Source organism: Labeo rohita, chromosome 24, assembly GCF_022985175.1.
Source record: "Labeo rohita strain BAU-BD-2019 chromosome 24, IGBB_LRoh.1.0, whole genome shotgun sequence".
NCBI lineage: Eukaryota > Metazoa > Chordata > Actinopteri > Cypriniformes > Cyprinidae > Labeo > Labeo rohita.
The window spans coordinates 13,365,151-13,388,189 of NC_066892.1; the positions used below are offsets into that span (position 1 = coordinate 13,365,151).

The following is a 23,039-nucleotide window of genomic DNA, read 5'->3' on the forward strand; positions in this document are numbered from 1 at the left end:
CTTTCAATTGTGTAGAAACGTAGAATTACATACATTTGAATATTTTTTTAAAATTTTACTCATTTTATTTTTCATTCTATTTTGTTCTATTTTTAATAACTTATTAAAACATGAAAATATTCATTTAAATGTTAAATAAAACTTTTTTAAATAATAGCTTTACTACTTAAAAGTAATAAGAATTATTTTAAAAAATTACCAGAGAATTGTGGGGGGAAATATGCTTCATATGTCCCAAAATAGTGCTATAAATCGCATTCAAAATATAATATATGTGTGTGTACTGTGTGTGTGTATATATATATATATATATATATATACACACACACACACACACATGTATATATATTATATTATATATATTATGTGTATAATATTTTCAAAATATATACTGTATGTGTGTTACATAATATACACAGTACACACACATATTATGTAAACAAAAACTTTTATTTTGGATGTGATTAATCGCAATTAATTGTTCGACAGCGCTATCCCGAAAATATGGAGGGGGTGAAATTATATACAGACATTTCTTGACAAATTGTCACAAAGGAGCTCAGTCTCTAAAAGTCCTTCATAATAATCAGAACATTATGGTTATTAGAGCATGCAAGCCAAAGGTTACATAAAGCTCCCATGATACGTCCAATGTGAACGTCACAGTGCTTATTGACAGAGTCAGACATTATTGGCACAAATTTCTCTACACAATACAGCTCAACCTGTGAGCGGTTTGATTGTGTTGCTCTGTAAGACAACTGTTTTATTAACCCCAGAACACACTAGCATTTTGTGGTCACTTTATGCATATCATTTAAAGATGGGATACTTCACCTAGCAACTATGGACAGCATCTACATAACACAAGATGCTACAAATGCAGAATTCTGCTTCAAAATAACTCATCATATGTTGATTCATATGCAATTATGACTGTTTGCATTATTTTACCAGCTGCTTTAAAAAGTGCCATTCAGTAAGGCTGGCTTGTGTGGCTTGTTTCAACATGAAGACTCCTGTCATTTATTGAAGCATTAGTCTCCCCTCTAGTGGTCATGATTCACCTCAGTGTAGCCTAAATTTATCAATGCGGTTCAACATCTGCCAGGTGCACAGAGAGAGCAAGAGGGCACATATCTAAGATTTCTCTATTGAAAAAAAAATGCTTTATGCACTTGTGAATAATTTACTGAGAAACCATACTGAGAAATTGTGTTCACGTCAAAGCTTCTGACTTGAATAGCCTCGGGCCAAACTCTGGCCCCTTTGATATGATATCTATATGATTCTGGACACAATAATACAGGGGTTAATATTAAATATAAAGGACACTGATCTCAAATACGCATTAAATGTATGTTTAATGTAGTGTGGTGTACTTGTTTAAGACTGACATGATTCTCCTTGCCAATAATATAAATGTTACTTACCATTAAAATCACATTCACTATATTTCAGAGCTTTCGAGCTGTTTTGTACAGCTTAAAATCGCTGGACGCGGATGAGCACCGGAAGCCTGACCCATAAAATTTACAAATGGCTGCGCCCAATCTCACCTGAACATTTTTACATTTATTATTAATTGGAGTAAAAAAAGATACCATTTTATTCTTACCTTCATAGTCCAAGAAGTCCACCCTGGAAAACTTTCTCCTACAATCAGCAATATGTAGTTAAAATACGCAAAAGGTTAAAGACTATGTAAAGAGGTCACGTGCTACGGTCGTCTAATCACTGACACTAACGCCTAAAATATGCAAACATGAACGTTAACCCGGTGTGAACCGTCATTTAATGAATATCCAGGATTAATTGTTAACCCCGGGTAAATTATGAGCAGTGTGAAAGGTGAAGGATTCCTTTTACTCGGGGTCAGAATAACCCAGAGTTAACCATTTCAGATATGAAAAACCCTCAAGAGTGCCTGGGCTCAAATCATGTGAGTAATATGTTACCATCAATAATATTTAATGAAATTATTAAATACATACACTACCAGTCAAAAGTTTTTGAACAGTAAGATTTTTAATGTTTTCTGCTCACCAAGCCTGCATTTATTTGATTCAATGCACAGCAAAAACAGTTCATTTTGAAATAGTTTTACTATTTAAAATACTGTTTTCTATTTGAATGTGTTTTAAAAATTTATTTATTCCTGTGATTTCAAAGCTACATTTTTAGCATCAGTAATCCAGTCACATGATCCTTCAGAAATCATTCTAATACACTTATTTATTTATTATTATTAAAAAAAATAATAATAATAATAATAAAAAAAACATTTATTATTATTATTGTTAAAAACAGCTGAGTAGATTTTTTCAGGATCTTTCTATTCATCAAATAATCTTGAAAAATATACATACCTGGTTTAAATATTGCTAATAATATTAAAATGTTTCTTGAAGAGTGAATCAGCATATTACACAATGATTTCTGAAGGATCATGTGACACTGAAGACTGGAGTAATGATGCTGAAAATTTAGCTTTGATCACAGAAATAAATTACATTTTTAAAATATATGCAAATTGAATGCAGTTATTATAAATAGTAAATAATTTTCACAATATTACTGCAAAACGAGATGGGTTCTGATGTATTTTGGATCAAATAAATGCAGGCTTGGTGAACAGAAAAGGCGTCTTTAAGAAAACATAAAAAATCTGATTGTTCAGATGTTTTTATTTGTTTATGGGCGCTGTTGTGATTTATTTAGCCTATGCTTTTTATATTTAGCCTATGCTTCTTATATATTTTTATATTTCCCGTCTCCGTTACCTGTTTCTAAAATAGGCTAGTGTGGGCTAGTATGAATTATTTTTGAAAGCTACACAGCTACAAATGCATGCAGGTATGTATTTTCTGATTCACCTCGTATGTTCCATTAGACTTTCCATAGTAAAGAGGAGGAACGTCCTTTCGCAATAAACGCTCCTATTGGTTGGAGCAGAGCACTGGCGTCATCACGCACCGTTGCCAAACAATGGGCAGGAAAAAGCCACGTTGACGAAGTCGACAGTAAGTGTGCGTTATTTTTCAGCCAGGAAACTGAAGGATTCTTTTAATTTTGAAGACAACGAAGCAACTCTTTGGAAGAAGCGCTTGACAGCAACCATGTCATCGCCGCCCAAAGAGAAAATCGAGACCAAAGCTGGACATCTTCCTGCTGGTAATGTCTCTGTGCTACTGCTTCTGCTGTTGTTTTTCTGCTGGGAAGTCCAGTGGATCGATCCACCAATGAGCGCCTTTTTGCTTTGGAAAATGTGGTTTATAAAGTGCACTGCTGTAGATTTTAGACATTGTATTGCATCTTTTATTTAGTAAATGTTCATAAATTGCACTGTGCCATCCTGGGTTGATACTGCTATATAAATAAATTTGTTGGGATATAACAAATGTAAAAAATTAAAAAAAAAAAAAATGACAGGATTGTGGGCTCTGTTAGCCATGTTCACAGGGTCATGGCACTTTTGGGTGTTTAAAAAAAAAAAAAAAAAAAAAACTCAAGTCTGATGTTTCTACTAAACCCATTGTTTAATGCTGCTTGCTTACTGTGCAAAAGCATGGTAACAGGGTTGAGTAGTTAATATGCCAAACCTAACAAAATATTAACTAAAGAAAAATATACTTTTATACTATTATTTCTTTTGCGTTTTGAAGGGGTGAAGTTGATGTAGCAATATATATGTTATGGGTTTATGATAATAACAGGGCTGACAAATGGGGTGCAATTAAAGTTTTATATATAGATACAGATGAATGTGCATAAAAAGTTGGAAAGACAGAGCAAAAATAGAATAAACTTACCGGATTTTGGTTGACATGTCAAGAAAAATATCTATAATAACAGAGTACAAGCAGGCGTCAGCTCTTCATTGTTTACGTATATGCTCACTAGGGACGTGAAAGGCATACTTTTATGGAATTTCCCTAGTGCAGAATTCAGCTGATGTGTCATGCAGCTTGTAAGCACTTCCTAAGTGTAGTCATTTGTCTCAAAGAGGCAGTGTATGTTAAAGGTCAACCCTGTTTGATTTTATGACATGACACAGATTTTCATCCAAATGTTTTTCTATTCACATAATGTAAATGTGTGATTTTTGCATCGTGTTTCACTCCATCAGCATATCTGAGAGCGTGGTGTAAAGTACACAAGAAATCAGATAACGGCATGCGTGTAATGGCTCTAAAAGTAGGCCAAGGGAAAAAAGATAACATGAGGTTGCACATTAAAACAGCCACTTGTGATTTATAGTATTTGATGACATTATGTGATAAAAGTTAAGAAATAAACTCTGAACTGTTTGTGTTTATTTGTGGCAGTGAAAGCAGGAGGCATGAGGATAGTTCAGAAGCACCAGTCTGCAAATGAAGTGCCAGACAAGAAGAATGACAAAGACAGTAAAGAATATGAGACTGAGCCGTAAGTATACAGACCTTCACATTTCTGCAGTATGCATTTCAATTCCATTTTTTTCAATAGAGACAATACACCTCTGCACCAACAGTCTGTTTTGTCTAGTGAAGCACAAGGGCGTTGATTATTTTTATCTATAGGCTTGGCAGAATCATGATTGCTTTGTTTTTATCATGATTGCTAATTGATTTTAGTTCTTCAAGTATACTTGAAGAGTTTCTAGACTCATAAGACTTATAATTATGCTTTTCCAATTGAGAATAAAGATCAAAATAGCTTTCAGTTTTCATATATCAGTTCATAACTCCTTAGTATCTCATGTTTATACTTTTAGTTTTGTTTGCTTGCACTCTCCCTTTTAAAACCTCTTCAGCTAAACTGTTTCAAGCAATAACCATCCTCTCATCCAGACAAACAGCATTTTATTTAAATGTACCATTGTTTATTGTACGGCTCACCGGAATACTTCATTCTGATTGGTCAGTCGCTGAATTCCGCAGGTGGATATTTCGAATAATAACACTGAACTGTGATTGATTGTTGCCAAAATAGTTTTTTTTTCTCATAAAAGTTTCTATTTAAAATGTGTTGTTTGTTTCAGGCACTCTGAAGCACTGAAAACAGCAGATCATGAGCTGCTGGCGTGTAGAAAAACACAGTGCTGTGCTGAAACGCATAGTGCATACTTTGCGATTTGATATTTGTACTAAGCCGTATCTCGTTTTCATTTTTAATTACTAAATTCTAAGTAACACAGTTCTTACTAGGCTTTAGTAGTGTTATTCAGAGGCTGTTAAGTCTTGGTTTGACATTGAACGTTTGATCAGTGACACAGGTGTGTAATTCCCATATGACTGCAAACACATGGCGAGGTTTCTGCTAAAACAAGCAGTGTTTTTCTTAGCTTAGACTCCCTCTGCTTTGAGTTTGTGAAGCGGCCCACACTAAACCAGAATATTTAATACAATGATGAAGTCACTGTTAGTGCCCATCTCTCTTTCGATGACTAAGAGTGAAGGTGAATATGGCAGAACGCTCTCTTTACACAGACTTCTGGATTGGTGTGCACATGACGATCTTTTTGGTTGCAAACTAAACGTAACAGTTTTGGGTGTGTCAGTAAGGAAAATGTGGCAACAGCCGGATGTCGCCACATGTTCCTTTTTCCTTTTTCTTCATTGTGGTTGAGTGTTTAAATAAATAGCTTTCATTGAGTTTTTTTGCTTGTTGCTAGGTAGTTGCGCAAGTGCATATGCGCAGTGCAAAAGTTTTACACTCCTCAGATTTCCTCTTTTGTGTTGTGTCGTAGCTGACCTGTTTTCAGCTCTGCCGAGGTTGTGGTCACAGGGTTTGACTGCTGATTCTGACAGGCTTTATGGCTTTGTTAGCAGCAGTCCCCTCCTTCCCCTTACCTGATGACTGATCGGCCGCCCCGTTCCAGCAGGTCTGCAAGCGAGCCCTTATCAGCTCACTCAACCTGCTGCAGGAAATCCTACGAGGTGTATCATTCCTGAACAAGCTTACAGCTGCTTTTAATATCTGTTTGGCTTCTCTTCTGAAACATGGCAGCTGTTCACCAGTGGACATTTTAGAGAAGCGGTTGAAATGTAGTTTCAGTGGCCAAGACGCGCACCGTGATGTTAGTGATCCGTCCACCCACGTTAGTAGGTTTGCCATTTTCGCACACCGCTGGCAAGCCAAAAGGAAACTTGCCATTTTCCCGTGTAGTCTCTTTGTGCTCAGATGTTTTTCCAAAGCTTGTTTTAGTTGTTGACACCAATGAGATTCTTTGCATGGTTATTATGGTGGTTGATTAGTATCAGTTAATTAAATCTTTTTCTAGTGTAGTTATAAACTAATAGTATGTCATAGCCCATTTATTTTGCCAGCTTGTCTGATTTTAGATGTTTGTTTATCCTTATCAGGGGAGCTTCAAGCATTTAAAGACATATTGTTCAGGTTTTCATATCAAAAAACATTACAGCAAAAATTTGTCTTGTATAAATGTTTTATTTTTCTAAATAATATTAATATAAAAAACATTTACAATTTTTAACATTTTTCAAGTGAATGCAAACTTGAATTAATTTACTGAATTGAATTGCTTTTAAAGGAATTTTCTGATAATTTACCCTCAAACCATCCAAGATGTTCATGTCTTTCTTTTTTTAGTCGAAAAAGAACTTAAGGTTTTTGAGGAAAACATTCCAGGATTTTATTAAATATAGTGGACTTCAGTGGTGGCCAACGGGTTTAAGGTCCAAACTGCAGCTTCAATCCAGCTTCAAAGGGCTCTACATGATCCCAGCCTAAGAATAAAGGTCTTATCTAGCGAAACAATTGGTAATTTTCTAAAAAAAAAAAAAAAAATGTATATACTTTTTAACCACAAATGCTCATCTTGCACTAGCTTGAATTCAGACATTGTCACGTGGGAAAGTTCACACATGACGTAGACGGAAGTACCAACTCAGTGTGCAAAGAAAGTCAAACACTCTTAACAAAAAAAGGTAAAACGATGTCGGACGATTTTGAAGTTGGAGAGCAAAATGAGATGGCGTTTTTTGCCCTACCGCTTTGAACTGAAGTACACTGACAAAGAATTAACCGCGCGTGACTTTTCCAACGTGATTACGTTATGTGTAAAGACGCACATACGCATCGCAAAGCTAGTGCAAGACGAGCATTTGTGGTCAGAAAGTATATACATTTTTATTTTTTTTTTAGAAAATGAAAGATTTTTTTCGTTAGATAAGACCCTTATTCCTCAGAGCCCTTTGAAGCTGCATTGAAACTGCAATTTGAACCTTCAACACATTGAGTACCAAAGTCCACTATATGGAAAAAAATCCTAGGATGTTTTCCCTTTTCGACTGCCCCCTAATAGTCATCAAACTGATAGTTGACGAGAAGAGGCTTGGTCGACCAAAATGTTATTAGTCGCTTAGTTGCACAAAACAATGCGCAGCTAGTGGCGAAGTCACGCAGTCCATGACGGACCGATCGTTAACAGCTGGTCTACGTGGTAATATAGTACACCAGGCAGGACATCCAAATGCTCACCTATCATTCACAGACCTCAAATATGGCTCTGAATATGGCTCTGAACTATGTATGTAGTAGCAGTTTTACATGGCAGCTCAATCTAATGTTAACGTGTTGAAGCTGAACAATACGGTGCTCACTGCATGACAGATGGAGGCACCGGTCTGTTCACTTGCTCTTAAAATACTCCATTTCTGGTCATACAGATAAAAGTAATACATCATTCAAATCTGTAAAGACTACATTTATTTGTGTGCACAATAACAACGAAACGTTGCGCTTTTGTAAAATAATGAAAGCAAATAGGATGCATTTTCTGCCGTTATGGTCTTGACTGTGGAACTTTGAAACTCTGTATATATGAAAAATATATCTATAGAGAGTGAAATGTCTATTTTTAAATGAACTAATTCAAATGGAAAACAAATATTCTCAGATCATGTAATCCGTATGAAACATGCATATATGCGTATCCACTATTCTAGAGATGACGAGTCAGTGTTTGCGAATTCATCTCTTAAGCTAAAAACAAAGGAAGCACTAGTTTATCAATAAATTATTAAAATGTTAATGCAGTCTCCTTGCTGTTTTTCCTTGCCACATTGATAATTGTTAGGCTGTATCTGCCGGTGCACTGTGGCAAGCTTTTTTGAGCGCTTATTAGGCTATGTAGGCAATTAAAGGTTATTATTATGATTTTTATGGTTTATTTATAAACGTGTGACTACTAGTCGACTAGAAAAAGTCGAGGACAGCCCTAGAAATTTTTATCCTGGAAGTGAACTAATTCTTCAATTTATTTTTCAGTAATTTTCTGTATGTATCTGTATTTATGTAACTGCATACAATATGTTTTCAATCACTAACTGAGCAAAAATTGTGCATTACACCATATTCTGATTTGTAAAAAGTGTTCACATCCTCGTAGAACTCATAATTATAACTTGTAAACTCAAAATCTGCTCTGACTTGTATCTTCTGACTGGTGTAGTGTCATGCAGCAACACTCAAAGTGGCAGCAACTTCAGTAGTAAAATTGTTAATATTTCTGTTTAATAATTCTTAAATTGACTTCTGATAAAGACAAAATAATGCAAGAATAGTCTGACATGAATCTGACAATAGCACCGAGATGAAAAACTGACTAATGTAAGTTTATTAATAAAGCATTTGGATTAAAAAAATGATGCTGTAGTTTTGGCTACTGGTTACTCAAATTAGACAGATTCATTTTGGCATTAATAGTGTTGCCATAGAAACTCATAATTCCAAATCAAAGGATGTGAACAGCTCAGAGTTGATATTAATGTTGATATTAAGAGCTGCTAGAAAAACAAAATGATGCTACTCTAATTTTAGAGTAGCATCATTTTTTATGTGATATAGATAATGAAATTACATTTACCAACCAAGGAAACATTTTCTTACCTGATCCAACATGATACTTGTGGCCCTCAATGTATGCTTGTGGGGGACTCGCATAACTAAACACAATAATACATCAGCAAAAGTGAGTCATTATGCTGACTGCTGAATAGCGTGTCTGCCATTAAACGCGTCTGATATGCATTTAGTGATTCAAAAGAAAAAGAATTTGCCAATATAATAAACCAGACATGGACAAAATGCAAGACAATAGAAGCAACATAGAGAGACTGAAACAAAATCCTTCACAATACATCCTCAGAAAGTGCTGTGGAATTAAATTAGGACCTCTGTGACCCTGTCTTAGCTGAGTTTAGTTTCAGAAGGCTGGAATAGGGGAAATTGTGCAGTGGTTGTACAAGGCCAATGCACAAGACCAGGTACAAGGAGCCAAAACTGAACAATTGACAGAAATAAAATGCTTGAGTCATCTTGCGCTTGATTTCCTTCATCTGGGTCGGTTTTGTTTGGCGCAAGCTGAACGGTGTCCTCTGCAAACATTATTCCTTCACAGTACTCCCATACACGCCTATAAACAAATTCACAGATGTTTTCAGTGAGATCAGGATGAAGTCTAATGCCTTCCATTGCTACGGATCATTGAATCTTTATGCGCAGCTCTTGAGTTTCTTGAGTTTCAGTATGATTGAAGTGTTCCTGCTCTGTATTTCATCTTCTATTATAGATATTAATACTTTTTTAAGTGTGTCCAGTAGCCGAAAGTGCCAGACGTGGACTCACACATTCTTAGATGTCACTATTCCTCCATGTTCTCTTTGCTCTCAGAGAGATGGTCTGTAAGCAGGTGGTTTCTGATGGAAAAATTGCACATTTGTCGCAGCAAGTCAAGTGGCACTGTCTGGGGACCACCTGTCAAATGTAATTTGGTCTTTTCAGATAGATCGGAGGCCAAAATGGAATGGGTCTGAGATGCTAATGTGATGTGCTGTGCTGGTGAGGTCGATCCTTGATGTGTCTGCTTGCTCATGACGAAGAAACGGCAGCATCTTTCCTGTACTATCCACATACAACTTAAGCCCAAAGTATACTTTAGCCGTTTGCTTTCTGGGACAGTCTGGCACTGTCCACATGACGTAATTTTTGTCATCAGGTGGTACTGCGCATGTGTTGAACTTGTCCGTCTGCGCATTTTGAAAACTAAAAATTGATTTAAAGAGTTGAACACTGTTAGCCTGTTGAAATAAGTGTTACGTTGCTACTGCTTTCAGTTGTTTTATGCAAAAAAAAGGTTTATACATGTTATATATAACCAGTTAAATATAACGAGTCAAAAGTTTTTGAACACTAAGATTTTTGATGTTTTTAAGTCTCTTTTGCTCACCAAATCTGCATTTTTTTTTTTTTTTTTTTTAATCCAAAGTATAGCAAAAAAGGTAAAATTTTGAAATATGTTTACTATTCAGAATAACTGTTTTCCATTTGAATATATTTTAAAATGTGATTTATTATTGTGATTTCAGGATTGAATTTTTAGCATCATTACTCCAGTCGTATGATCCTTCAGAAATCATTCCAACAATCATTCCAACTGAAAAAAAAAAAAAAAATATATATATATATATATATATATATATATATATATATTATTTTTTGTTAGGTTTCTTTGATAAATAGAAAGTTCAGAACAACATTTATTTGAAAAATAAATCTTTTGTAACATTATAAATGCCTTTATTATCACTTTTGATAAAAAAAAAAACAGTATTAATTTTTTAAATTTCTTTTCCCCAAAAAATGTACTCCACTGTTTAAATATTGATAATAATAATAAATGTTTCTTGAACAGCAGATCATCATATTAGAATAATTTCTGAAGGATGCTGAAAGTTTAGCTTTGATTACAGGAATAAATTACGTTTTAAAATATATTCCAAATAGAAATCAGTAATTTTTACTGTTCAAAAACTTTTGTGTATAATATATACTGTATAAAAAAACACTACTGTTTAAACAATTTTTGTTTTTGGAGTCTCATCAAGGCTTTGTTTATTTAATGAAAACAGTAATGTTGTGAAATATTATTGCACTTATAGTTTAATCTATTTTATTATATTTTAAATGTAATTTGTTCTTGTGATTCAAAGCTGAATTTTCAGCATCATTACTCCAGTCGTGCTGATTTGATGCTTGTTACTATAACCACATACTGTAATACTGTAATATTTTCATGGAACAGATGAGAACAGCATTTATTAGATGGTGGTTTTTTTTGGAACAATGAAATTAACAGCATTGAATTGAGCAGTAGTGCTAATAATATAGTAATAATTAGTATTTATGAATATTATTATACATTTTAAAACAAATATTGCTAATTTTGTGAAATGTTTTTGTTTGTTGTCATTGAAATAATTAGTCAGAATATATTAGGGCGTCTTGGTATGTTGATGGTTTAGATGTTGTAAACAGTTTTCATTAGACAGTAAGAGTGTGTAACACATGGAGTGTGATTGCTGATAACTGGCAGGCAGATTCAGGTCATTAGCTGAACCCTGGAGCAGAAGCTGCTTCTGTAGACGCTCATAAGCTGGCTTGCATCTATTCTCACACACTGCAGTCAATTTCTGGCCACTTTACAGTAACTTCATCCACTGCGCTGGGGGAAACAACACAGCATTTCAGCCCCTGGTAAAGTGCATCCCACTGCCTCCGTTCCTCTGCGGGTGAAACGATGGTGAAAATTGGGACGGGGTGCTGACTTTTAATAAAGAAACATGGAAAAAAAGAAAATAAAATTGACAGTTTGATGACAATTATTTCCATGCTAGTTTCTCTCTCTGCACTGTTTAGCGAAGTGTGCTGACGCTATTGGAATAATGGGCTCTCGGTGTGTTGTTTCAGTTAATCTGCTTAAATTTTCCTCACTGCTGTATCGGAAGAATTTCTGTATGCTATATGTTATCTCATTACCACAGAAGTTACTTTTCAAATGTTCCGCCTGTCAGTCAAACCACACATGGAGCTGCATAACTAAAGTCCAAATCTACTTCTCCATCCGCCCACTGGCTTTGAGAAAAAAGATCTTTTGTGCATTATCTAGATTTTTGCATAACTGGATCCTAAAATCTGTCATAATTGTGAGTATTTTAGTTCTGTTTTTGGCAGGAATGTGAATTTATAATTTAGGAAAAGCCTTATGGTTTAGTTTCACTACTGCAAACTGTTGTACAACCATAAGGAACAGACATAGGGCCCTATGAAATCCATTTTATTTTTTCCCAAAATCAAAGCTACATTTTTCCAAATTCTGTTTTTTCCCACTTTTAATTTTTCTCAACTCTTTTATTAATCAAAGAGGATGTCTGATTAATTAAAATCATAAAACAATTTCATATCAGTTTAATAAAGGTTTAACAAAAATGACATTTTTAGCGCCCTATAAATTGTTTTATTTTATTTTATTCACGCCATATGTTTTATTATCATCAAATTCTGTTTTAGCATGTGTAATTATTTAAATGCATACTTAATTTATTCAAATTTATTCTTAAAATAGCCTTATAAAAGGTTTTTTACCCTCAAACATTCTGTGTTGTGTATTTAAAATGTTCTGGTTATCAAATGAATGTGTAAAACATTAATTTAATTTATCTTTTAAATATTGAAAATTAAGCCAATTTTTTTTTTTATTACATGGAAATAAATTTAAACATGGAAATGTTGTGTGATTATATCCTAAAAAAAAATAATGTTTCATTTTAGTAGTAGTAGTAATAGTAGTAATGTATATCTGGCACAATGTCTTCTAGTTAAACCGAACTTTTATTTTGACGGGTTGCCGTTTCTACCTTTCTATGTGTATATGATATAAGGCTAGTTTTCCTAAAAGTCAGCAAGTGACTCTCAGCAGATATTGTTCATGTATTTATGTCCTCATTTAGTGAGAGGACAGACGCTGAAATCGCCGCGAGCGTCACACGCGCTTTAGTGTGTGTAGTAAACAAAACCGCTCATCTGCTCCATTCATTAAAACAGAGACAGGCAGAACATGCAGGATTCACATTTAAATGGTATTTTTGCGGCGTAATATTTACAGATACTAGTCCATGTTCCGGTTTGATTTAAGTGTAATGACCTACTTTTGATTAATTCATTCAAAATTTGACAAATTCCGTGACATTCCGAGTTATTCAGTAAATTCCGTTTTTATGACTGGATTCCGTCTGCGTTTTCCGCATCGCGGAAATCGTAGGGCCCTACAGATACCAATGCCGTTTTACCCCACACCTTAGTTAATTTCAGAAGGGAAGGTTTTTTAATCGGATAACAGTAATTATTGCAAGCCATTCATCAGAGTGCTTTTATATCGTGCCCACCTGTGTGCCGCCTTCTAACCTATCATCAGACCACACAGAAAGCTCAGCAGAATTGTTATACTTCTCATTAACAAACTCCTGCTCATATTATTTCAGGTTTGTTTATTAAATATTTTGGTTCATTTTTAGTCGCCAATACGAGTGTACTGCTCCAAGCTCTGTTTTATGTATTTTACTATATTGTTTACACCAAAGCTGGTGCATAAAATGGAAAAAGGAGAAAGCAGCTTTTCTCCATCCACCCCTGTGTTTATATTCTGTTGATGTTGAGACTCAGTCTTATTTGCTGCGGAGGCTAAGCATGGAGCTTGAGGTCCAGTCCAATTTTGCTTCGTTTGCACGGTTCATTCCCTCAGCTCCAGACGAGAGGTTTTTGCTGTTTCCTCCCGATTTAGCTCATCAGTAAATAAAAGCTATGCCACGTGGTTGCCATGGCGACGGCAAGTTGTGAGCGTCTGTGCCGACTTGTTAATTGCAGCAATCGCCTTTGCTCCTGAAGCTGAGCTTGCTTGTAACGTACCAGTTCACTCTCTTGGTACACACAATCTCTATTACTCTCTCCAGGGGTTTTTCCCTCTGACGTTTGGAAGTTTGGGGATCAGAATGATTTTTAATGTTTTTGAAGGCCTTTTTACTCATCAAGGCTGTGTTTATTTGATTAAAAATACAGAAAAAGCTGTAATATTGTGAAATATTATTGCAATTTAAAATAGTGGTTTTCTGTTTTAATATACTTTAAGATATAATTTATTTTTGTGATGCAAAGCTGAATTTTCAGCATCATTACTCCAGTTTTCAGTGTCACATGATCCTTCGGAAATCATTCTAATATGCCGATTTATTGTCAGTGTTGAAAACAGCTGTGCTGCTTAATATGTATTTTTTTTTTGGAACCTGTGATACTTTTTTCAGGATTCTTTGATAAAACGTTAAAGAACATTATTCGTTTAAAATAGAAATCTTCTGTAACAATATACGCTACGGTTTAAAGTTTGGGGTCAGCATAAGAGACTTCTTTATACAATTCTCATTATTCTTATCATATTAAATATTAAAAATGTTTTGTGAAAACAGTGATACGCTACCTTTTAAATGTTTGAATTCAATTCAATTCAATTTAATTAAGAACATTTTTATTCACCAAGGACACATTAAATTAATCCAATGTGACAGTGTAACAAAAGATTATTATTTCAAAGAAATATGCATTTTTTTTAAACTTTCTGTTCATTAAAGAATCCTGGAAACGTATTGTGGTTTTCACAAAAATATTAAAAAGCTAAAACTTTTCAACATTAATAATAATAACCATTATTAATAATTAAGTACTAATAATGATTGACAATAACCGATTGCCAAATCAGCATATTAGAACCCTTTATTAAGATTTATATGACATTGCTGCTTTCTGTATTGTATCTCTCCTGCACAAAATCAATTCTGCTTGGTTTTCATATTAATGCTAGAAGTACAGCCTACACAAATGTTTTTTGTTCAAGATGAGCAATTAAATCTTCCTTGACCTTGATATTACCTTGTAATCTATTTCTGCTTGTTTTTCCATTAATGATTTTACCTAAATTAGACACTCTTCAGGACTTTGACAACATCTCTGGCCTGGTTTAAACCCAAGCACACTGCTGCCATCCTCAGGTGGGGAATGGCATTGCTGAGAAAGGAATTTGGCTAAAACATACACCTGATTAGCATTTTATGTGTGATAACTGTTAATCTGCACACGAAGAAAGTTTAAAGTGTTGGGGTTAATAATTATATCCCCCAAAAAAGCATAAGCTTTTGAAAGGGAAATATATTGATAACATTTATCTTATCAGTCTGTATCAGTCTCATCTTTTTCCATTCAGCAATTTTGCTGAATGCTTTTTTTTTTAATTCATTCACAGTGTGATTTCAATAACTTGGCTTTTGATCCCAAAATCTCACATTTTCTCACTGTTGAAACAGGGCTTTGTAAGATTTTTGCCTTTAGAAAAAGGAGTGTCCGTTTAATCTGAGATTATACAGCTGTCTCTTTTAAAAAAGATAGGAAGCTATGAGACGGGTTGAGCAGCGCTGTTATGCCTCAAAGTGAGATTATCCCTTCGGCAAGTCTCTCTCACTGTCTTGAACTATCTTTGGAGTTTCCTTAGCTTCTCAGCAAGATGAAAGCCACAAACTTCTGACATATTCTGGATTTCACAGCATTAGAGACGAAGCCCTTTCTCGCAATGCCCTCATTTGTGTTCAGTCTCAAGTATGTTGAGACATCAGGATGTGTCTCACGCTGTGATAACAATTTAATTGTCTGCTTTTATAGCTCTGTTTCCTGCAGCGTGCGAGCGGTCGTGTAATGTAGTACGGATGCTGTAGTATTTGACAGGGGCTACTGGAAATCGTCCTCTCTGTAAACTTTCTCTTTGACATTATAATTCTATTTCAAATAGACCATTTTTCTTGTCAAGGTCAATTATCACTCTTGACCTTGTCTTCCAACTTAGTGCTTTAAGGGAAACGGTCGGCTTTGGAAAATGAATGAGAGTCATTTCTGAGGCTGACGGCTTGCACAAGCCTGGAGCCATGTTTCTGCTCTGTGCTCAGATGGTGGCGGTAAATTCCCTGTCCCTCGGGAATTTTTATAGGCCATTTTGTACCTTACCCACTGCCTGGAGCACCTGGTTTTGCGTCAGACCCCTCCGTTTACTCCCCCTAGTTTTCACATGTACATACAGGCCTTGAGAAGTTACCAGGACTTTAAAGGGCTTTAAAAATTTAAAGGGATAGTGCACCCAAAAATGACAGTTCTGTCATTAATTACTCACCCTCATGACGTTCCAAACCCGTCCTTCGTTCATCTTCAGAGCACAAATTAAGATATTTCAGATGAGAGCTTTCTGACCCTGCATATTTAGCAACACAACTGACATGTTCAAGGCCCAGAAAGGTAGTAACGACGTCATTAAAATAGTCCATGTGACATCAGTGGTTCAACTGTAATTTTATGAAGCTACAAGAATACTTTTTGTGTTTATAATATCAAAATGCAATCATTATTCAGTTGACATCATCGTGCCATGCGGCCTGTTGGTTATTGTTAGCTAATATGCAAATAGCTATTCTTGTTTATTGTCTTGTTTCGCTCATCAGTGATGTTGTATACCATGTTAGGCTACAGTTAGAAGAATAATTATCATGCTAATCCCACTGTAATTGGTGGCCCGGTGAATGTCGATCACACATGCAGAATGTGAAATCTATATGATGATGTTTCCATCAGCGCTGTAGCTAATTTGCTGCATTAGCATTCCAGCCATGCATCCGATTAGATACGTGTCCGGATGGTGAAGATGCTTCCTTTCAGCGGTTATGTGGAATAGAGGGCATCTGCTGACAGCCGCGTCAAGTCTCTGATTGAACTCAATTTTACTCGAGCTCCTGCGCCCATAATGAGACTGCCTGTTGACCTTCAGCTAATCAGCACAGGCCTCACATTTTGATTTCATACAGCCCAACGAACTGCTGTCAGCTCGGCGTTTGATAAAGTAATAAAATATGTATTTGTGGATGGCTGGATGCTGATAAATAGCCCTGATGATTCTTTAGGGCTTTGTGATATAGTTAGTACAATATCTTAATACTATAATAATCTTAATCTACAATAATATCCCAATATACATAATATTTTTTTTAAATTAAAATAAATAAATAATTTTATTTTAATGTTTATTTTTCAAATATTAACATTAGGATAGATTATTTCGGAATTAATTAACACAGACAACTTCGCAGAATCAAGTAATTAAAATGGAATTTACTGTATTATCGCAGAATGTCATGGAATTTGCCAAATTTTGGATGACGTTGGTTACTTGAATCAAAACGTGATATGGACTAGTGTCTGTGAATATTAAGCAGAAAAATACTATTTAAATATAAATCCTGCATGTTCTGCATGTCTCTGTGTGAATGAATGGCGCAGACACGCAGTTTTGTTTACTAACTTTCATGTCACTTTATGAGCATTTTACCATTTCTTTTGAGAAAAAAAAACTATTGTCATATACATACAAAAACTTAAAGGGCTTCACAGCAACCCGCTAAAATAAAAGTTCAGTTTAACTTAAAAAAATGGTGACAGGAAAAAAAATATTATTAAATGTAAGGATAGTACTACTACTAATAAAATATTATTGAAACTTTATTTTTAAGGAATATTTACCAGAAGAAAATAGTTACCAGAATTTATTTACCAGAAAACAAAATTAAAAACACAGTATTTCTGGAAATAAATAATTTATTAAATCAATTAATTAGAGATGCTTTTTAATTTAATGAAGTCATTAAAATCTAATACAGAAAGTGAATGGAAAACAGAATTTGGTAAAAGTAAAACTGACTTTGAGTATTATGATGGGACAGATCAGAGCTGACAGGAAGTGGCGCTGTATAAGAAATACTATCGTCATATCTTCATAACACGCTGCCCACAAGGCTATCTGTGCCAGAATCCAGAAAATTAAAATGGAAAAAAATGTAATTTGGGGGGAAAAAAATAAAATGTATTTCATAGGGCCCAATAAGTAAAATTCTAATTATAAAACAAGACAGTTCCGGTCCTTGATTCTGATTGGTTGAGCCGCATTCAAAGCTGTTGTAAATTACTCTACAAACATACACCTTTGTTTATGTCTGTGTGTTGTTTGACAACCACTTTGTTGCAAGCACAACTATTTCTGAGGAACAACATTGTTGGCGTAAGAATAAAGCAATAAGCCTCAAGAAGCCGTGGTTTACAGTGAATTTACAACAGCTAAGGAATGTTGTTCTAGGCATGACGCAAAGCGGTTATAAGTTTACTGTAATCCACAGCTTTACGGGGCTTATTGCTTTTATTAAACGGTTATTCCATATACGTAGTAAGATTTCAGAAAATAAAGTGTAGGGTAATTCCATGCAAATGTCAACCTTACCATGAACAAATAAAGTTTTTACCAAAGGTTTTTATATACTGATAGCACAGATGTCAGCATTTGGTGGTTCAAATATTTTCAGGCTTATCACATCCATAACATTACATATTCCTCATAAATAATAGACACATCAAAATTAAAATAAAGTAACAATTATGTGTTCTGTGAAGAGCCATCGCTTCTCTATTTGTTGGGTATTATTGTGTCTGGTTTGTGCATTCACAGAAATCCTACAAAGTCTTTTAAAAAAAAAAAAAGTGTCCTTTTTTGTCACATCCATAACATATGATTATTTCCCTTTTTTTAACATAGAAAACTTGTGCATAGACATATTTTTCTGATGTTGTCTGATGGAATAACCGTTTATTAAAATCAGTAACAGCTAAGGCACTCCATTTCGCATTGTGCCTAACAACGGCACTGCTGTTATAAATTCACTGTAAACCACGGTTTCTTGGGGCTTATCACTTTAATCCAAGTACATTCGAAAGCTATAATGCAGGGGTGCCCAAACACAGTCCTGGAGGGCCGGTGTCCTGCAGAGTTTAGCTCCAACCCCAATTAGACATACCTGAACCAGCTAATAAAGCTCTTACTAGGCAGAGTAGAAACTTCCCGGCAGGTGTGTTGAGGCAAGTTGGAGCAAAACTCAGCAGGACACCAGCCCTCTAGGACTGAGTTTGGCCACCCCTGCTGTAATGCAAGAATGTGAATCTGAAATACAGTGGAATTTGTTATACATTCAAAGCACGTTTTAAAAAATCTGTAATGTAAATTAATTAAGAAATTAAGTAGTTGAGGAGAATTTAGATGGAAGAAGAGGAAATCTTACTGTTGAGGCAGATGCTGCTGTTTAAATTCACATGCGTTGGATCTCCTATGAACCGTTTGCTTTTAACCTGTTTCACTCATTTTACCAGCAAACACAAACTCTGGCCTTCACCTTCTGAATAAATTCAGTTTGAAGGTGTCTCTGGCCTGGACACAAGGCAGCACTATTGAGCCAAATCTGGCTGAAATCCGCAAAAGGTTTTCCCCCTCCTCTAAAATATGAGTGGTGTTATTCATTATCAGAATACAGAGTTGTTTGTGTTCTCCTTCGCATATTCCCTGAGGAAAAATTAATGGTCCTAAAAAAAAAATCAGACACTGATTAATCCACAAGCTTATTTACAATCAGTCGCTATTTGACATGAGAACGGTTCGCTTCATAAACATTTTGTCATCTGTTTTGCTTATGCGTCATTAACTAGCACATATATTTAAACCTTTTGCTTTTTGTTTTAAATGTATTGCTTTCTGTTTGTAACTGTGGCTTTTTTTCCTCAATCTTTTCTCTAGCCCACCAAAGCTACCTGTTGTGGTTTCAGGAGTTGTCACTAAGGTAGGTACACATGTCCTTTGATTACATAACAGTTTTGCTTTTTTCGTGTAAATGTGTATACTAAGTTTGAATGGCTTCATAGAAGCATATTCAAACATTTCCCTGCAAAAAAACATTTGCATCTAGTGTGACAAATCTATTTAAAAGCACCCAAGCTTGGCCTTTTGAAACCTTAGCCTGAGACTCAAACATAGATAGTTTGCTCTGATAAAAGCCGTTTTAGCCTTGCATCACTTATTGAGATGATATCAATAGTCCAGTGTGCTGGAGACTGTGTATGGGCTTCGTCAAAGCGCTCGTCCCATAGAGTCCACTCTGCTCATTTCAAGCCCGAGCTGACCTTAATCTGCTTTGCCGCCACGGGATTGGCCACGTCTCAGGATTTATTGTGGTTTGATGGAGGCTGTGACATAATGCATCCATCTGTGCATGCTTACAAGGATGAGCATGCAATGTTATGAGGGAGATTTTGCTGTATAGTCCTCAATGTAAACATGTCAGATCATCGCGTTTAAATACACGTTACGGCGTGAGCCTAGAAGTTCTTTTTACTGAGACATTGGGCTTCTTTTACTTTTAAAGTGATCTAAATAGCTTCTAGTGCTCAAGTGACACAATTTCTGCAATATTTCCTCTCTAAATACTTACATCTGAGGCTCTTTTTGTCTTCTGGCAAGCTGGTAAACAGAAAATGCCACGCTTGTGTTCAGTCTTGGCTCGTTACACTGTCTTGGACTGTCCACCCCGTAATCTACTTCAAAAGCTTCATATATTTGCTCTGAAAGACTCTCTCATACAGATTAAAGTGACGCTGAAGAATGTCTGCGGCTGCGTCTGCTTTCTCGCAATAGGATTTTTGTCCTCACTGGGCGTCCGATGGCTGTTTGTCAGATGCTTCTGTGTGCCGCTTTTCTTTCATGTTAATAGACATGAAACTAAGGCAAAGATCTTACAGTATCCATAAAAAGATGGCAGCTAGAAAATATATACAGTTCTTTGTTTTTAATATGAATCGTCATAAGTAAGCAATCTCACATTCTAGTACTGAATATCATTCAGAACAACAGCACATTTGTGAGTGTGATATTCCTTAGAAACTTTTTTTTTTTTCATTTTGATTTGTTCTGAGCAGAAAATCATTTTGTTGTGGTGTTCACAGCTTTCTTTTCAAAAGGTAACCATTTTAAACCAAATAAAACAAAGTTAATGTCTTTTAATGTTTTTTTTTTTTTTTTAATAAGTCCCTTCTGCTCACCAACCCTGCATTTATTTGCCCTAAAAAATGTTTCCTGAACAGCAAATCAGCATATTAGATTTCTGAAGGATCATGTGACACTGAAAACTGGAGTAATGATTAAAATTTAGCTTTGATCATAAGAATAAATTACATTTTAAATTATATTCAAATAGATTATTGCTTATTACTTATCACAATATTACTGCATTTTCTGTATTTTGGATCAAATATATGCATGCTTGGTGAGCACAAGAGACTTCTTTACAAAAACATTAAAAATCAAAAAGTTTGAACTTTGAAAAACATGAACATGATTCCTTTCAATAGTTAAAATTACACATTTACATTACATTTAATTTGATAAATTTTCACTTTTAAGTTCCTGATCAGTTACTCCATGTTAGTCTTATTCATGAGAAAAGAAAAAAAAAACTTTTTAGGAGTTGGTTTTTATAAGATTTAGTAATTTAGTGCTTCAGGTTATTTCAGGTAGTTGCCAAAACAACATTTCACATTTTTGCTAAATTTTTATATCAAATATTTATATTTTATTTCAGCTTTATTTTAATTATAAGAAGTGTTTTAATAGTTTCAGTTTTTTTTTTAAGGGATGGTTCACCCAAAAATGAAAATTTTTTCATTAATTACTCACCCTCATGTCGTTCCAAACCCATAAGACCTTCATTCATCTTCAAAAAACAAATTAAAATGTTTTTGATGAAATCCGAGAGCTTTCTGACCCTGTATAAACAGCAACACCACTGACACATTCAGGGTCCAGAAAGGTAGTAAGGAAATTGTTAAAATAGTCCATGTGACATCAGTGGTTCAACCATAATTTTACGAAGCTTTGAAAATACTTTTTTGTGCACAAAGAAAACAAACATAATGCCTATTCAGCAGTTTCTTTTTTGAATGAAGTTGTTTCCTCTTTGAGTAAAGATTTGGATCAACATGAGGGTGAGTAATTAATGACAGAATTTTTATTTTGGGGTGAACTATTCCTTTAATGCTAATAACTCTGGATCACAGACAACAGTCATCGGTACTGGGCTGCGTTTCCCGAAAGCATTGCCACCTACGATCAACTTGGCTCATGATGGAACAACCTTTGCCTCGATCAGATTAGAGAACCAGGACCGGGTTTTGTATTGGTGTGATTTACTGCACACAAAGCCATGTCAAATATCATATGCGCATATTCTAATTAGCTGTGTTGCTACTGGTTGTCCTTCCCAGGGGGATAAAGACTTCACCCCTGCTGCTGCCCAGGTGGCCCATCAGAAACCTGTACCCGCGGTACAGAAGCTGCCACCAGCCCAGCACATCAACCAGCACATCCACCAGCCCCGGAAGTGAGCCGTTACACAACTCTAGACCACCCCGGGCCCCCCGCACGGGGCCAGGACCACACCACCCCAAACACCTGCTCAGGTTGCCAGGGATCTCTTGCCGTCAAGCATTCCGTACGCCCCCCGACCCCCTTCCGTCTGTGCCTGCAAGTGTCCTGTTTTCACCAGTATCATGACAAACGTTCCTTTTCCCCTTTCCCGTTTCTTACCTGTAGATTATTGCAACACTAAAATTGAAGCCTCCATTGCAAATCACTAATCAGAAAAATGTTAATTATGTGGGTTCACATCATCATGAGGGATGCGTGGAGCTGTGTTTTATTTTGTTTTAATTTTGTCTTACATAAATAGTTCCAGAGAGATGTAAATTGTATAAATCTTTTTTTTTTTTTTTTTTTTTTTTTTTTTTGAAGTTGGTGAATGTTGTATATTAGGCATTAGGTACTAGGTGTGGCTATCTGAATAAAGAGTTAATATAAAAACCACCCACGCCTTTTTGCTCTTAAAAACACAATCACAAGCTAGAATTGCTTTACCTGATGGAAATAGAAGTGCTTTCACAAACAAGTACTAACATGTAAGGCTGAAATGATTTACAAAAACTGTAAGGAGTCTGTGTGCTTTGGGTGAATTAATTTCAGAAAGTTCAAATAGTTATTGAAAGATTGCAAATGAATATTGAAAATATAGGGGGGTAAATACTATAGTGATGCCATCAATGCCATTTTGTTTGTGTGTATGTTTCTGTATATAGAGTGTTTTCACAAAGCGTCTCATCAGTTGGCCATATTGGCAGCATTGAACGTAAACAATGCCATTGAACCGAAAAAAAACTTGCATATTTTGCAAATTTTTGCTGCTGAAATTGGT

The 23,039-nt window shown here is 35.2% G+C and overlaps 1 protein-coding gene across 1 annotated transcript; it reads left to right on the top strand.

The window, feature by feature from the left end:
• The first annotated feature begins 2,964 nt into the window (after window positions 1-2,964).
• On the top strand, window positions 2,965-22,654 carry dap (death-associated protein). The gene is made up of 4 exons (XM_051098157.1): window positions 2,965-3,174; window positions 4,329-4,428; window positions 19,538-19,580; window positions 22,057-22,654. The coding sequence occupies exons 1-4, from the start codon at window positions 3,120-3,122 to the stop codon at window positions 22,174-22,176; spliced, it is 318 nt and encodes a 105-aa protein (XP_050954114.1). The 5' UTR covers window positions 2,965-3,119; the 3' UTR covers window positions 22,177-22,654.
• The last annotated feature ends 385 nt before the right edge of the window (window positions 22,655-23,039 follow it).

Bases quoted from the DNA above. Each gene is read 5' to 3' on its own strand.
- dap (XM_051098157.1), top strand. From the start codon at position 3,120: ATGTCATCGCCGCCCAAAGAGAAAATCGAGACCAAAGCTGGACATCTT. The intron at 3,175-4,328 runs GTAATGTCTCTG...TATTTGTGGCAG, and splicing joins AGCTGGACATCTTCCTGCTG to TGAAAGCAGGAGGCATGAGG. The intron at 19,581-22,056 runs GTAGGTACACAT...TGTCCTTCCCAG, and splicing joins TTTCAGGAGTTGTCACTAAG to GGGGATAAAGACTTCACCCC.